Raw genomic sequence first — 15,030 nt, 5'->3', positions numbered from 1 at the left:
TTGGTCAACTATTGGTTGTTTGCAAAAGGATATCGCTCACTTTGACATGCACACGAACGTTGATACGACTTGTGTCACAAACACCCTGTATATTTCGCACATCCATAGAAGGGATAAAAGCAGTATTCAATATCCAGAAGTCGAATGTCTCGTGGAACTTACCTTAGTTAGTAAAGTTTGTAAAAGTAATAAAGGGTCGGAAAAATCAACATTGCTCTTACGTGTTCACATCGCTTATAATAAAAACGGTTTATTTAAAAATTACAGCGATTTACATCCGAGAAAGCATTCTCGTTCCTATGAAGGATACGTGGTATCGTCTCTCGTAAAACTATTATATTATATGCTTATCAGAAGCGAGATGTGCTACCATGTCTCTTGATTAACAACAAATAATAAGTGTCAAACGCTATAACGCAGAATATCAGTTTTAATACTCACTACAAAAAGAATTTAAATTATCTTACATGTTTTACGCTATATTTTTGCATTTTACTTTATACTTTTGGTGCAATAAGATTTTGAGATCTCTGGGGTTTGAGTGCACCTAATACACTGTGTCACACAAATTATAACACGGTGTGTTGGATATCGCTCAGAATACATCAATAATTTTATTTTACAAGATTAGATCGCGTCAGTTTCGTGAACGTGAGGTTGAGAAGTCGTAGGAAGGCCCAGTAACTTTTTTTTTTATTTAAGAACTATACAGAAAACGGCGCTGAGTACAAGTCCATACCGCCTGAGAGTCCCAGTGAACAAGCGTTAAGGCGTAAGCGGCACCTGGTGACTGCATTTTCTCCACGGCTTATGGCTTCACACTCGTTCGGTTATGTCGTTCTTATAAGGTTGGAATAATTTTGGTGGCTCGAGCTTGGTCGTCTGCGCCGTAGTTGCGAGCGAGACTGACGAAGAGACCGGCGTGTTGTTATACACGTTGCTCCTCTTCTCGAATGTGCTCGACAAGGACTCGGTTAGACCGTGGGCGACTGGGAGTCTCATAGACTGAATCTCCTCGTCATCCCGCGCGTCCATCAGCTGCGGTTGCTGTTGAGGTTGCTGCTGTTGTTGTTGAGGTTGCTGTTGCTGCTGCTGCTGCTGCGTCGGCAGCGCGCCGATGCCACAAGGCTGCGACGTACGATGTTGTTGTTGCCCACCGACATAATCGCAGTCGCTGGACGCATCCGAGTTGACCGGGCTGAGATCTCTCAGCGTAGTGTGCCGGTACGTGGTAGTGGCGGCTGACGATGGCGGGCTGCTGACTAGGAAAGCCGGCGGATTGCCGATCGTCGGCAAACCCAAGCCATTGTGAAGTGGACCGGGTGCGAGGTGAGCGTGAGGGTGCAGCAACGGTGGGTGACCGGGGAAGTCCGCGATCGTGCGTGGGTGAGGCCTATGTAAAGCAGATGCGGTGGTGACGGGCACTGGACTTCCGTACGGCGCATATCGCGAGGCGTAATAAGAGGCAGCCGCGGCGGCCGCCGCAACCGGGTGCACCATCTGCGACGGCGGTAGGTGCGCTGTCGTCGGCAAACCTGGGGCGCCGTGATAAGACACGGGCGGCAGCGATGCGGCAGCGAGCAACGTCGCCGCGATCGCCGGGTCTGTGTACATCGTATACGGCCAAGCCAACGCCATGCGTTGCCTTTTGTCCTTCATCCGGCGATTTTGAAACCAGACCTGCCAGCAGATTTTTGCGAGATTTAGAGCAAGCTGTGTTTACGGCGCGCGCCTATATGCGCGGGTCTGAGAGAGACCTCTCATATTAAGATAATCACAATAATCACACACTGAAGTCATAAATATGATATCAGTAGGGACATCATATTTACAACCCGGCAAACACCAAGTAACATCACTGTTAGCTATAACTCGCCAATAATGCGATATAATGTGTGTCCTGTAAAAGTTACGTATTATTGAATGGGAAATTACAACAGTTATGTAACTGTCACTTGACTTGATGATACAATAACATCGTACAAGAACCGTTCAGTAATGATTGAAAAAATTTGCTTCAAGAGATGAATCCTTAGAAGACGAAACCAGGTCAGGAACACCATCGAGTTTAGATACTGATGAATTAAGAACAATAATTGAAATGAATTCAAATTTGACATGTCATACGCTTACTAAAGAGTTTCACACAAGTGATGAAACAAAAAACTTCATTTACACAAAATGGTTCAAATATTATTTTAAATAAAAAATACAAGCATTTTTAATTTAAATCTCAAGAAGCGACAGAACTGTTTTAGTAATCTATTTATGGTACCTTTGTCCAGCGGGATTAAATGGTTAAGAATCACAACAAACCGTTAATCATTAGTTGTACTACTGTGATCAAAAAATAAGGTGAATTTTTCATTTAAACTTCGCGGGTACTATAAAATCATGAAATTATTTTTTTGTGGGTTAGTAGCACTGTCTTTGACATCTATGCAGAGTTTCATGTCAATATATTCAATTGCTGCAGAGCTATACATGTTTTTGTAAACATACAAAAGTGAGTTTTTCGATTTTTACTATGTCTGATTTTGTTGAGCAAAGAATTTGCATTAAATTTTGTTTGCGGAATAAATATTCTGCCGCGAAAACGTTGAGAATGTTGCAGACCTTTGGTGATAAGGCTATGTCGTAAAAAAATGTTTACAAGTGGTACAAAGAAGGCCGAGAACGAGTTCAAGGCGAACAGCGCCCCGGACGACCATCAACATCTACCGATGAAGGCCACGTCAAGGAAATCAAACTGTTAACAAGGAATATTATTTGAGTGTTATGCGTCGTTTGCGTGAAGCTATTCGCCTCAAGAGGCCAGAATTATGGGCAGACAATTCTTGGTTTTTGCACCACGATAATGCACCGTCCCACACTGCAGCATTTGGTTCTTCGAGAACATCGCTAAAAATTCGACCCATATCGTTCCACAACCACCGTATTCGCCTGATTTAGCACCGTGCGACTTCTGGCTGTTCAACAAACTCAAAAGACCGCTCCGGGGACACCGTTTCGACTCGATTGAGGAGATAAAAGCCGAATCGAAGAAAATATTGAAGGCCATCCCGGAAAAAGACTTCTCTTACTGTTTCGAGGATTGGAAAAACCTTGGCATAAATGCATTGTGTCGGACGGAGAATACTTTGAAGATGAAATTGATTTGGAAGAATAAAGATTTTTCATTTTATAAACAAATTCACCTTATTTTTTTATCACAGTAGCATAAGCACATTGCCCAATCACAGCCGATCATTCTAAAGAATCATCGGCTGTGATTGTTCAATTTGTTCTGCAGCTTATGAGCAACGACTTGTTGTAAGAGGCTTTTTACGATAAGGCGACATTCAAACATCATTATGGATTACGGTGATGTCCCTATGACATCACATTTGTGACAAAAAGGACATGCACATATCACTATGACTTCGATATGACTTTATTGTGATTATTGTAACCTTGATGCTAGGAGGGACGAGCGCTAATGACAACTGTTGTCTATTTAATTGTTATTAAATAATAATCAGGAAAAGATAACGTGGATGTTATGATCGCAAAGATAATAATTGACCATGATTGATTAATTTGCTTGCGACCGTGCGACTTATGACTAATGCCGAATGGACCGAATGGGGAGAATGTTCGTGATGGCTCTTAGGTTGCGTTCCAAAATGCGTTGATAATATTAACAGTACTGTTTTCGTGTTCCGATAAGACGTAAAGTCTATGACACACAGTTCAGCCAATTGCAAACGCGAAAAAATTATCTTCTGTTTATAAAAATTTAAACTATTGTCTTTGGACTATATTCTTTGGAATTGTACTTCAAGTACAAAGAACACTGTGAATTGAAGCAAAGCTCGGTCATTCTCGGTCACAGACAAAAAACATTGACGAGCAAAAAGAAGAAGCTATAAAGAACAGACCACTAAAGTGTCGATGCAATGTGTCATTCCACTAAATAGTAAGAATGCTCTTTATAATTGATTGAATTGCGAATTTTACATTAATATCAAATTTACTCAGTTATATAAAGATTAGAATCATTGATACTTTGATAACAAAGAGTATCTTGTGCCGAAAAATGCATCATACAGGTTATGGTTTGACTAAGATATTTTATTTATATTTCTTTCGATGACAATTAGAAGAAAAAATTATCAGCTTTAGTAAGAAATGTAAATCACATATCCTCCTCACCCTCAAAAAATTCATTACTTTTTATGTTAAATATATTACGATATTAATTGTGATCATTCATTTCATTGAGACAAATGCATGTAATAGTCTCACCTTCATTGCCACCTCAGCCGGGTTTCAAATTTTAAACTAAAGCGTATATTCTGTGATGATTTATGATTGGCTGTCGCAAAGACATATGCCATAAGAATTTTATCCTTACGATATTTTTCGACATTACGGCTTACGGACAAAATTGAAGGAGTAAAAAAGAGGACTGAATACTCGATTGGGATTGGTTGATTTTTTTACGTTTACGTTTTACGTTCTTATGGAATTTTATGTAATGTAGTGGCCTTAAATCTGATTAGTACTCTGCTTTTAGATTCAGCAAAATTAAAAGCGTACATAAAATAAATTCTTCAAATTCACATCAGTCGCAAAGTAGCTTTCTCTGCTAAACGTAGCCAATGGCCGCGTTCAGCAGAAAAAGCTGCTTACTAAGCGCTTAGTGATTATCGTTTCTGATTGGTTCATTCCCCTGGATTTGTTAAAGAATACTCTAAAAGAATACTCCAATCATAGATAATAATCACTAAGCGCTTAGTAAGCAGCTTTTTCTGCTGAGTGCGGCCAATGGCTGCGTTCGGAAAACAAAGTGCTCCACGAGCGATTAGTGATTATTGATCTTTACTGTTAGATCCTTACATTTAGACCAATAATATTGACGAATTGCTCAACCGTCGTGCAACCGTTATGTTTCCTGAACGCAGTCAATGTTTTACGATCGAATAACTCACGCTGAAATAGTCGAACCGGCAAATAGGTGATTAATTTGTCTCCTAGCGGTGAATCAGTTGTACGGTAGTCAATTGTTAAGAACTGCTTAACTGAATAACTAAATAAACGACCGGTGATTTTTAAATAACAGTAACCATTGTAACACTGTTAAATTGAAATAACCGTTTAGTTCATCACACTACAGTCAACGTTCAACGTTCAACGGGTGAACGGATATCGGCGACGAAGCAAGAATTCGAATCAAAACTGGACGCGATATCGATGACACGCCATGTAATAACACGTGAGATGCAATAGAATCTCGGTGAGAGGACGCGCGCGCGCGCGCGCATACACGCTCATATCGAGGAGCGAGCGATACAATGGAGAATTCTCGGAGGCGGCGAACGATTATACCGATAATTCGTGCAGGACGTTTACTATCGCTTAACACCTCCCGGCAGTTCTCCACGCCGTTGAGCGCGGGCGCGCGCACATTTTACGACCGCCGAGGACTGCGAGCTGGCGCGAGATGAGAAATTAAGAGATCCATTAAAGTCAGAGGTAGGCCGCGAGGTAGTCGCTAATTCAGTCGTTTAACACTTTCGTTCGACCGGATCAACCGGTCCCCTCGCTTCCTCCGTCGCGATCGCCGGGATCAGGCCCGTAAAACTGAACCGAGACGAACCGGGCTTGTGTTAACGTAGAAGCTTCCCCCTCTCGCGTGGGGAAGAAGGAAGCTCACCCGTCTCACCGCGCGTATCGCGTCGCTCATGTCTAGCGGGACAATATTACAGCACTGTGTCGGCACACGCGAGGTGAGGAGAAGGATCAAAGGCGAGGCTGGAAGAATCCACGCTACTGAATCGCTCTCGAGGCTATAATCGTCGATCAAATACGACCGCAGCTGGCCGCGGCAAGAAACAAGCGGCAGCTCGTGGACCGCGAATAAGAACGCCTCTAATTGCCTCTATTAACCTTTTGTGTGGCACATTTTTTCTACCTGACGGATTTCTGTGAAATCTTGTGTTCCTACGTTCTTTGGGCTTTTCAGGGATGACAAAAAATCTGAAGTCAGATTTAAAAAATTCGAAATATTCAATTTAGCTGCCTCATAAGGATAAAGTTATTTGATTGAGACCTGTAGCGGGGCGGCGCCAAAGGTGGGCCTGGGTGGGCCCTGGTCCATCTGAAAATACGCTGGCCCACCCTTTGGCCTATCTGAAAATACGCTGGCCTACCCTTTGGCCCATCTTAAAATTTTAGAAAATTTTTAGTATAATCATGTTGTCCTATTCTGTCCAAGTTTTCAGGCCCACCATGGCCCACCCATATAAACGCTGGCCTACCTATATAAACGCTGGCCCACCTGTGGCTCACCCACATGAATAGTTCTGGCTTATGGAGACCTGACTCCTCCTATGGAGAACAATGCCCGCAAAGCCTGGGATAGCAGTTCATGTTGGAATAGGAAGCCGCTTCGGTGCCCTGGAGTCAACATTTTGGACGACTAAGAAGAAGAACACGTTTGACTTCAGGAATGAATTTCGACGAGATGCTGCTACGAAGTCGCGACTACTGGATTCTGAAACCGGGACAGTGTCTGATTGAGATTTAGAAGACCGGCGTTTGTTATAATCTATAGCAGTAGCTGCGGGAAGAGCAGTCGTTTTGATGCCCTGGAGTCAACACTACGGATAAAGAGGATGACAGTCGTGTTCTCCTGGAATTGTCGTTGAACACAATTCTGACGAAGGTGGTCAATGTTGCGCTCGCGCTTTTAAGAACGAAGATTATTTCGAGAATCGATTCCTGTCGATGATCTTGGTATGAACGAGGCATCAAGTCCTGGACAAAGGAATGGCGCGTTCAACCCGTAACAACGGGTTAAACAGCAGCTGATAAGAAAATCTCATATGAACTGTCAAACCGAGTTGTGGCGAATCCGAGGCTGCGAGATTACGATTGTCTTTAATATGCTCTAAATACGAGCTTATTAAACATTTAAGTCTTTTTATAAACGTGCATATTTTATTCCTATACATATGCGTGCGCGAGGGAGCGCCACCTGTTCCGAAATCAGTTTCGAAAAGCTTGATTTTGGTTTTATAAGGTTGACATATCTTAAACCAATTTAAGATACGTTCCGTAATTGATCAGCTGACCACGTTTGTACGTTCACAGTACTATGTACTATCTTTGTTTACAAACTTGATTTTAGCTATTAATTTTGTAATATTAGATAGAGAAGTGGATAGATGTTTTATTACTTATTATCTTGATTACCGAGTCTCCCCCCGATCGTAAAGTCGACCGCATGAATCAGCTGACCAATTACCTTTTAACGTTTTAATCGATGATATTTGAAGTCGACTGACATAAACAACTGCCACGAACAAACTAATTGACAGATCGCGCTCTAATTCTGTACGGAAATTAAGTACAATGGTAAACCAAAACTTAACTGCAAAAAGGTTTCGAAATATTATAAACTCGTGTTAATTAAATGAGCAATTCCGAGTACTTCTTGAGCAGAAGATACAATTAAAAATTTCCGAAACCAATTTCGGAACAAGCTTGCTATTAAATTTCATATTTCACGCACAAAATATGCCGCACGACTTTAAATACTACGTACTGTCTAGATTGGAAAGAAGCCATATATTGTGTGCACCTGTTAACCTCTCCAAACTGACAACTGATTGATGCAGAATGTAGCTGATTACTGCCTGCTCTAAGCGCCAGCTGAAAACGTCGTCATCTACGACGACGTAGCAACACGTTGTCGATTATATAACTTATATAATAAAAAATGCTCAATCATTCCTCAAATTCTGTGTCTGGACACTGAATGACTCTGTATTTGCTTAGAAAAATAAACTTTATCGACAATATGTTCCTACTACTATTAAAAAATCTCACCTGAGGAAAATTCGTGATGTTCCCCTGCTTTTATTAATCTCTGCCAATCATCGGTCGATCGATCGATCGATCGCGGAATGATTTCACGATTTCCGAGCTGCTGCGATTGAACGTTCGGAAGTGCTAATGGAACGCATCGCGTACTCCGTCGTCGCAGATGAAGTCACCATTTGACGAATTTCGCAAGCAATAAACGTCCACTCGTTCCTCGATCAACGCACAGCTGAACGCAACTCACCTTGATGGTGGACTCTGGAAGCCCCAATATCGTAGACAGCTCGCACCTCCGCGGTCGACTGACGTAACTTTCTTTTTGGAACTCCTTTTCCAGCCGCGCTAATTGTTCCCTCGTGAAGGCGGTTCGGTATCTTCTGATGTTGGGGTCCATCAGCGGTTGTTGCGACTGTACTTGCTGGTCGTTTGGTTGTTGTTGTTGTTGTTGTTGTTGCTGCTGTTGTTGCTGCTGTTGCGGTTGCTGCTGTTGCGACGACGACGACGTTTGCGGCGGTGGCGGTGGTGGTAGCGACGGTGGTGGTTGCTGCTGCCTCTGCTGCGACTCGTGTTGCTGGTGGTGGTGAGTTGGCGACATTTCTGTAGAGCAGTAATAGGCCCCGTGAATTAGCGATGGTCGCTGCCGATCCTATTTACTTTTTCGCTAGATAAAGCAGCTGGATCACGCTCACATGTTGACACGTTAACACGTTGAGTGCCAATGATCATCTGTGATTGACACAGCTTCTAGCGCGTCTGATTGGTTTGTGTATACGTATGAAGCGTAACCAGTTAAATTCGACGATAGATTAGTTTTACGGTCATTAGAGAATTAACGAAACGTAGTGGGAAGTGTACAGGGTGTTGGAGAAAAAGGGTTCTTTAAGGGTAGATAGTAGTCAGAAAATGGAGGGAAAGAGTCCTGATAAACATGAGTTGAAAAATAAATATTGTTCGAGTTATGAATAATTATTTATTTTAGTTAAAGCAAGTGACTTACTCGCTTCTGGTGCACGGCCATATATAAAATGCATTCTTACCATTTCTTGATTGAGATAATATGATGTCATTCTTACCGTACTGCGAAAACTGTGAAAACTCTCTGCAACTGTTTGTTGTTCACGAGGATAACGTGACTGTTCACGTGACTAACAATTGCTTGGTAAAGCATATGTATAAGTAGAAAGAAAATAGATATGTTTGTTTGCGTTCCGAGCAAGAGCAGAGGAACTTTTCTTTAAGGATTCCTTTAAAACATGGAGTATTTTCTTCACCGATAAATAACATAAACAAGTTACATCAGAGAATACAAAAACATCAAAAACGAGTAAGTCGTTTGCTTTAATTGAAATAAATAATTGTTCATATAACTCAGACAATATTAATTTTTCGACCCATGCTTATTAGGATTCTTTTCGTTCATTTTGTAAGTACTATTTGCCCTTAAAGACCTGAACTCTTTTTTTTAAACATTTTGTATACGCGAGGAACTGCGTTCAGTTTTCATATATAGGGTGTTTAATGCGAGTCGCATCGCACTCATGTGTAAGTAGAATGCGCCAAACTGAGGATAAAATAATAATAATAATAATAATAATAGTAATTTAGTAAAAAAATTACTCTGTAAAATTATCAGTTATTAACGAAAGTAAATTGACGTGTATGAGACGGCGGGACGAACTCTGTCGGCGCGATCGCATGGAAAATGGTTAACTGTGAGATTATTAGTGAGTGCGCGCAATGCGGCGGAAGCTTTGCTATAATACAAAAGATACATGTTACACTGAGAAAAAAATACTTCAAAATTTTTTGTAAAGTACAAAACTCGTTTCACAGAAATAAATCTTTTGCTTAGATACAACAAAATAAAATTTTATTCCTAGCAGATGGATCATTTATTATACTTTTAGTATAAGTGTTACTTATCACAAATAATTGTTTATTTCTTAAGCATGAATTATTTAGTTATAAACAGCAAATCCTCTTTTAATCTTTAGCAATTGTATTATTTCTTACAAATAAATATAATTTAGCAAAATGATTTCAAGCTTTTCTCGCAATTCAATTTGATTCGAATTGACAATGTTAATATACAATGTTAATGTTGGGAAAAATTGTAAACTCAGATCAAAGTAGTATCTTGTTTATACATAAATATCTCGTTTAGTGATGGTCGTGCAATAATTATTAATTATAGACTTTCTAAAAGTTAGATTAAGTTAGGTTAAGTTAGAGATACTCTTAGCTCTCCTAGATAATTTTCATTAATTCACAAATTAGTACAATAGTTGTTTCAACTCGTATTCCATTTTTACTTAAAATTCAATGAAAAATATTGCACTAGCAGACACAGTCATTACCAAAATTACGACACGACGCCATTAGTCCATCATATTAGATAACAAGTATATAAATCAGTAAACTAAAAGTGAAGTTTGACTCAAAAATAGAAAAATTTGTTTTCTAAGAAATAAATCGAGCCTCTGAATTGAAGAAAAAAGATGTTACTTGTCTATAAATATTTTAATCTTATTATAACCAAATATTTGATTGTTATAAAAAAAAACAAAGTGTACTCCAAGTAAATTTATTTCTTCAGCAACAAGCGAACAATTTTTTTTATAATTATTAAGAAAAAATTAGATATTTTTCACAAAAATGTATATTCCGTCATTAAAGGACAATTCTTTTATATTCAATAAATATCGAAGAAAATATCACAAATAATATTTGCTTCTTGTGACTCTTTTCTCAATGCAAATTTATTTATTTCAACTGCCGCATTGGAGCCGCGTTTTTTGTCGAATTGTTCTCAATGTTTTCTAAATATTTTAATTCGCTTGATCTTAGAAAAAAAATAATCTGATGTATTTGGTTATAATTATCCTGATGACAACAAATATAAACGCGCATTATAACTATGCGAGAATCACAAAACAATAAAGAATTTTCCAGACACCCTTTCCTGCTCTTTGTCGATTTAATGATGTCACTAATTAATTTATTTATTCATTAATCTCAATTTAAATTAATTTAATAATTTTTTAATTTATTCATTTGATTTTTTCCGAGACTTCGAGAGATCAATAGATGGCAATCAGCGCGGCAGTCAACGTGTTAACTGCGTAAGCGAGAAAAAGACAGTGTTCCAAGTTAACTAATGTCGAGAGGAAAGTATTGATCATAAATATTTGTCCGTTCCGGGCGAATTTGCGTTCACGCTTGTCGTATCGGCATGCAATAGAATAGAAGCCCCAAAGTATCGGGAATTCTCTCTCAAGAGGAAGAATACAACGCGTGAAGAATACAACGTTTACGTCACTCGGTAACGTGGCTTGCACGCTACACAGGGAACATCAGCAAAAAGCAACAGCGATTGCTCCCACTTAAAGGGACGGGAGAGGTCGGAGCTTGTGGGAAAAGTCTCAGGCCCCTGTTGTGTTCACCTGGCAAACTCCCTTCGCTTTCAATGACGGATCGTACGTCCTCTCCGTGGCCGCTCTCCTTTGTCAGCGCAAGCACAAACGGGACAAAACAAGAAAAACAATGTTTAAATACAAATATATGCATTGTATGTACTTTAAGCATTTCGTATTGTTTGCGTCTCCCACCCCCTTTCTCCTCACCCCCAATTGCCAAAGTGGACTCGACTCGGCGTGTATCGCACTCGCGACGTCGGATTGACGCAGAAACGAGCGTTTGAGAGTTTGAGAAGCGTACAGTATTGTGAATAATTTTTTGTGACTCTCTCTCTCTCTCTCTCTCTTTCTCTCTCTCTCTCTCTCTCTCTCTCTCTCTCTCTCTTGCATTTTTCCCTTATCGCGTTGAAATTATCGCGCTCGATATCGAATGACGGAAATACATCTTTCTTAGTTTATCTTCAGAGTCTTTGCAAAATCTTGCTTCGAGAACCGTGTTGCTCTAATAATGAACAAATAACGCATATACAGGGTGTTTCAAAGAGGTTGATCTGTCTATATGTAATTATATCATCAAATCAAACAAAAATAGTTTCCTATAAGTATAGCGCCTAGTTAATAAATTGATATCGCGACTCAAGGATGCTCAATTAAAAGAACCTTTTTTCTTTAATTTTTCTCTTAAAAATAATTTTAAGAGAATTCCAAAAGGAAATTATGAAACAATTTTAATTTCGATGTTAACGTAACAACATACGATAGTATTCATTGAAATTATTAAGTCCGCACTTGACTCTCATCTGTGTGCGGCCATTTGTGTGCGGAGAACAAATGTTTAACAATCGGTTCCGTTAGTGTACAGTGCTTTCCTCTCTCCTCTCTTCAAATTATATACACTTTCTGCTGTAGTGAGTATAACGTAGTAATGTGCTATAACACACACTTGCGAATGTAATCATACGTACGACGCCGTAGCTGCCGTCGTCGGTTTTCCAAATACAATAAGGAAAAATTAGAAAACCTATCGGATTGTGCGTATTTTTTCTCGAGTTAACTTTACGGTTTTTAATTGACAGTCGAGTCGTCACAAAGACACTGCAATATGCTACTCTTATATGTGCGCTCTACCGCTAAATATAGTCAATGGCAGGAAGATCGCCACGTTTTTCCAGTAACCTTCACGACGCATCGCTAGAAGAGTATTTGTGTCTTCCAATTTAGACGATAAATATTTCCCATTGATACTGATTTCTCAATTTATCGAAGCAAAAGTGTCGCGATCTCGCCGTCAATGACGATGAATATAGCATGTTCTTGCGGCACAGTAATAACAAAATCAGACGTAAGAGAGAAAGGGAAAAGCTAACGAGCTCCGTCCTAGCTCTCCTTGCTCGACGATCTTGTACATGCACAAGTCTGAAACAATTCGCCCTATCGCCCCGTTTCTTCTCATTTCTTCTACGTCGCATTTTCCCGATCGTTAATTCTCGCTTACGCATCGCGCTTCAAACAAGCAGGGGAGACCGGGGCTAGATACCCATTCACAACTTCGAAATTAGCCTCTCAGCTGCTCAGACAACTAATTGTTGTGACTGACTTTACCTTCTTCTATGTGTTTATGCCCCTGACGATCCTGTAAACCTCGTATCTTATTTGTGATGAATGAAATATAAACATGTAGCATCTCTCGCTGGGCTAGCCGGCCGAAACGAAAGGATGAATAAAATAAAAAGGAAACAAATGATCCTGACCTTGGAACATATTTCAACGTTTGCAATTATTTTGTAATAATTCTGTCGCTCTTTTGCTTCGCAAGAAAAAGTGCAAAGACACATCTCCGACGGGCAGAATATAATGAATTTCGTTTTCTATTTACGTTAAAGTGGGTCCCGAATTGATGCATCTCTCTAGTAGCACACTTCATTGGCGTTACATTGATGTTACATTAGCTACTGTGACATAAATTAGGGTTACATTGGCCCATAGTATCCCAATATGCAACCAATATTGGTTAGACATTCAATTACAATATATCGCCAATATTGCATAGCATTATTATACCAATATTGATTTATATTGAGGTTACATTGGCCCAATATATCCCAATATGCAGCCAATATTGGTGAGACATTAAATTACAATATATCGCTAATATTGCATAGTATTGTTATATCAATATTGACTTACATTGAGGTTACATTGGCCAATATTGGAGGCCCAATTTATAGCCAATATTGGCCCAACAATATGTGCTACTAGGGATATTCATGTATACTAGGGATATTCATGTATAAATAGGTCTTGACGGAGCATGCGACAAATATTATGACACTTTGAGAATTCCGCTCTGCGATTTTTTCGGATATCTACGACTTCGTATCAGCTCATGCTGGAAGTAAGCGCTGTGATTGGCACAAGCATGAGCTAACCACAAGCATAGGCTAACTTCACTTCGTCCGCCCATATGCTCGACTTCAATCACTTTATGAATGAGATTATTTATTTTTATTTTGCTCTCAATTGCCGGAAATAGCGTGTCGCATATTTGCGGCAAACTTCGTTCTAACCGACAACACGTCCCTCAACTTTATTCACTCCCCTCACTCTCCCGACGGAGAATATCAGCACGAAATATCGAGACGCTCGAAAGTTTACTTCGCTGCTCTTCGATCAGTCCCTTCTCTTCTCTAACCGCAACGTTATTTCGCTCTGAATGAAACTCGGGGAAAGGAGTGATTGTGTTTATCTTTCTTTTGTTATTTTCCTCTTACTAAACATACATGCAAAATATTCCTAGAACCATTCAGCCCCGGTCTGCCCCATGTACGCGCGCGCGTATGTGTGCGTGTGTGTGTGTGTGTGCAAAGTTACTCATAAATTTCACTTACCGTTGGGACTATCGCTGCGAATGCCATTGCCGGACTCACCATTTTCGGTGCTGCTCGACACATTCGTGGGTGAAGAGATGCGCGTCTGGCTGAGTTGATAACACGGGGGAACCACATCGATGATCATTGTCTCTCGCTGTCGCTCTCGTAGCAAGGGCGAGAATAAATAATCCACCGCGGGATAATCATGATTTACATACTGTGGTCCATACAACATAGCATATAGCACTTTCACTCTCGACGCGCGCGCGAGACCGTGATATAAATATAATTGATATAAATATAAATATATTTTATATTATATGCTTAGTTCCTTCGCGGTCGTGTTGCGTCGTTGCGCTTCTCTCGCTGAGTGATCACAGACGCAGAATCGAGAAACGTCCGCTGTTCCTCAAGAAGTCGATAACGCGAAGTTCCCGGCGTACAACTAGCCTCCGACTAACTGTCTACTAACCGAGCTTACTGTTTATGCTTACGCTGAATGTGAACTGCACGGGCGGTTCTCTGCGATGATAATCCCTCGGCTCCGATTGGCCAGAGTCAGCCGCTAGGATAGCGACGGTGGTGGGAGGTGACCAATCGACGCGCAGTATTCCGTGCGTAACAGCAACGTAGTGGATCTCTCCCGCGAGATGAAGTCTGCTCGTTCGTACTGCACTTCTGCCACTTTCTGCGCTCGCCGCTTATTCTGTGTACACACGTGTGTGTGCACAAGGATTTTCACTCATTTTTTCTGATGAGTACATTAAATGATTGCGATTGCGAGACACTAATCGTGAGCTTGCGCGATGATTGGTTAACACAAGAAGAAGCGACGAGATTTGAGACATTTGTTTTGTCACAACTGTGACGGAGGG

The 15,030-nt window shown here is 40.4% G+C and overlaps 1 protein-coding gene across 2 annotated transcripts; it reads right to left on the bottom strand.

The window, feature by feature from the left end:
* Positions 1-226: 226 nt before the first annotated feature.
* eve (segmentation protein even-skipped) lies at positions 227-14,623 on the bottom strand. 2 transcript variants are annotated; one of them, XM_011151496.2, is made up of 4 exons: positions 14,174-14,280; positions 11,313-11,370; positions 8,114-8,466; positions 227-1,680 (listed from the first exon to the last, which is right to left on the bottom strand). In XM_011151496.2, the coding sequence occupies exons 1-4, from the start codon at positions 14,234-14,236 to the stop codon at positions 817-819; spliced, it is 1,338 nt and encodes a 445-aa protein (XP_011149798.2). In that variant the 5' UTR covers positions 14,237-14,280; the 3' UTR covers positions 227-816. The 2 variants fall into 2 exon arrangements, with proteins under 2 accessions (XP_011149798.2, XP_011149797.1); XM_011151495.2 differs by lacking the exon at positions 11,313-11,370 and having other exon boundaries at positions 14,174-14,623.
* Between the last annotated feature and the right edge of the window lie 407 nt (positions 14,624-15,030).

The sequence above is a fragment of the Harpegnathos saltator genome, unplaced genomic scaffold, assembly GCF_003227715.2.
Source record: "Harpegnathos saltator strain DR-91 unplaced genomic scaffold, Hsal_v8.6 scaffold573, whole genome shotgun sequence".
Lineage (NCBI taxonomy): Eukaryota > Metazoa > Arthropoda > Insecta > Hymenoptera > Formicidae > Harpegnathos > Harpegnathos saltator.
The sequence above is the reverse complement of the archived record's forward strand: the minus strand, read 5'-3'. Positions and strand labels throughout refer to the sequence as shown.

Excerpts from the sequence above, each read along its gene's own strand:
- eve (XM_011151495.2), bottom strand. The coding sequence starts at position 14,390 with ATGTTGTATGGACCACAGTATGTAAATCATGATTATCCCGCGGTGGAT. Across the intron at positions 8,467-14,173 it reads TCGCAGCGATAGTCCCAACG|AAATGTCGCCAACTCACCAC; the intron begins GTAAGTGAAATT and ends ACTGCTCTACAG. Across the intron at positions 1,681-8,113 it reads TTCCAGAGTCCACCATCAAG|GTCTGGTTTCAAAATCGCCG; the intron begins GTGAGTTGCGTT and ends ATCTGCTGGCAG.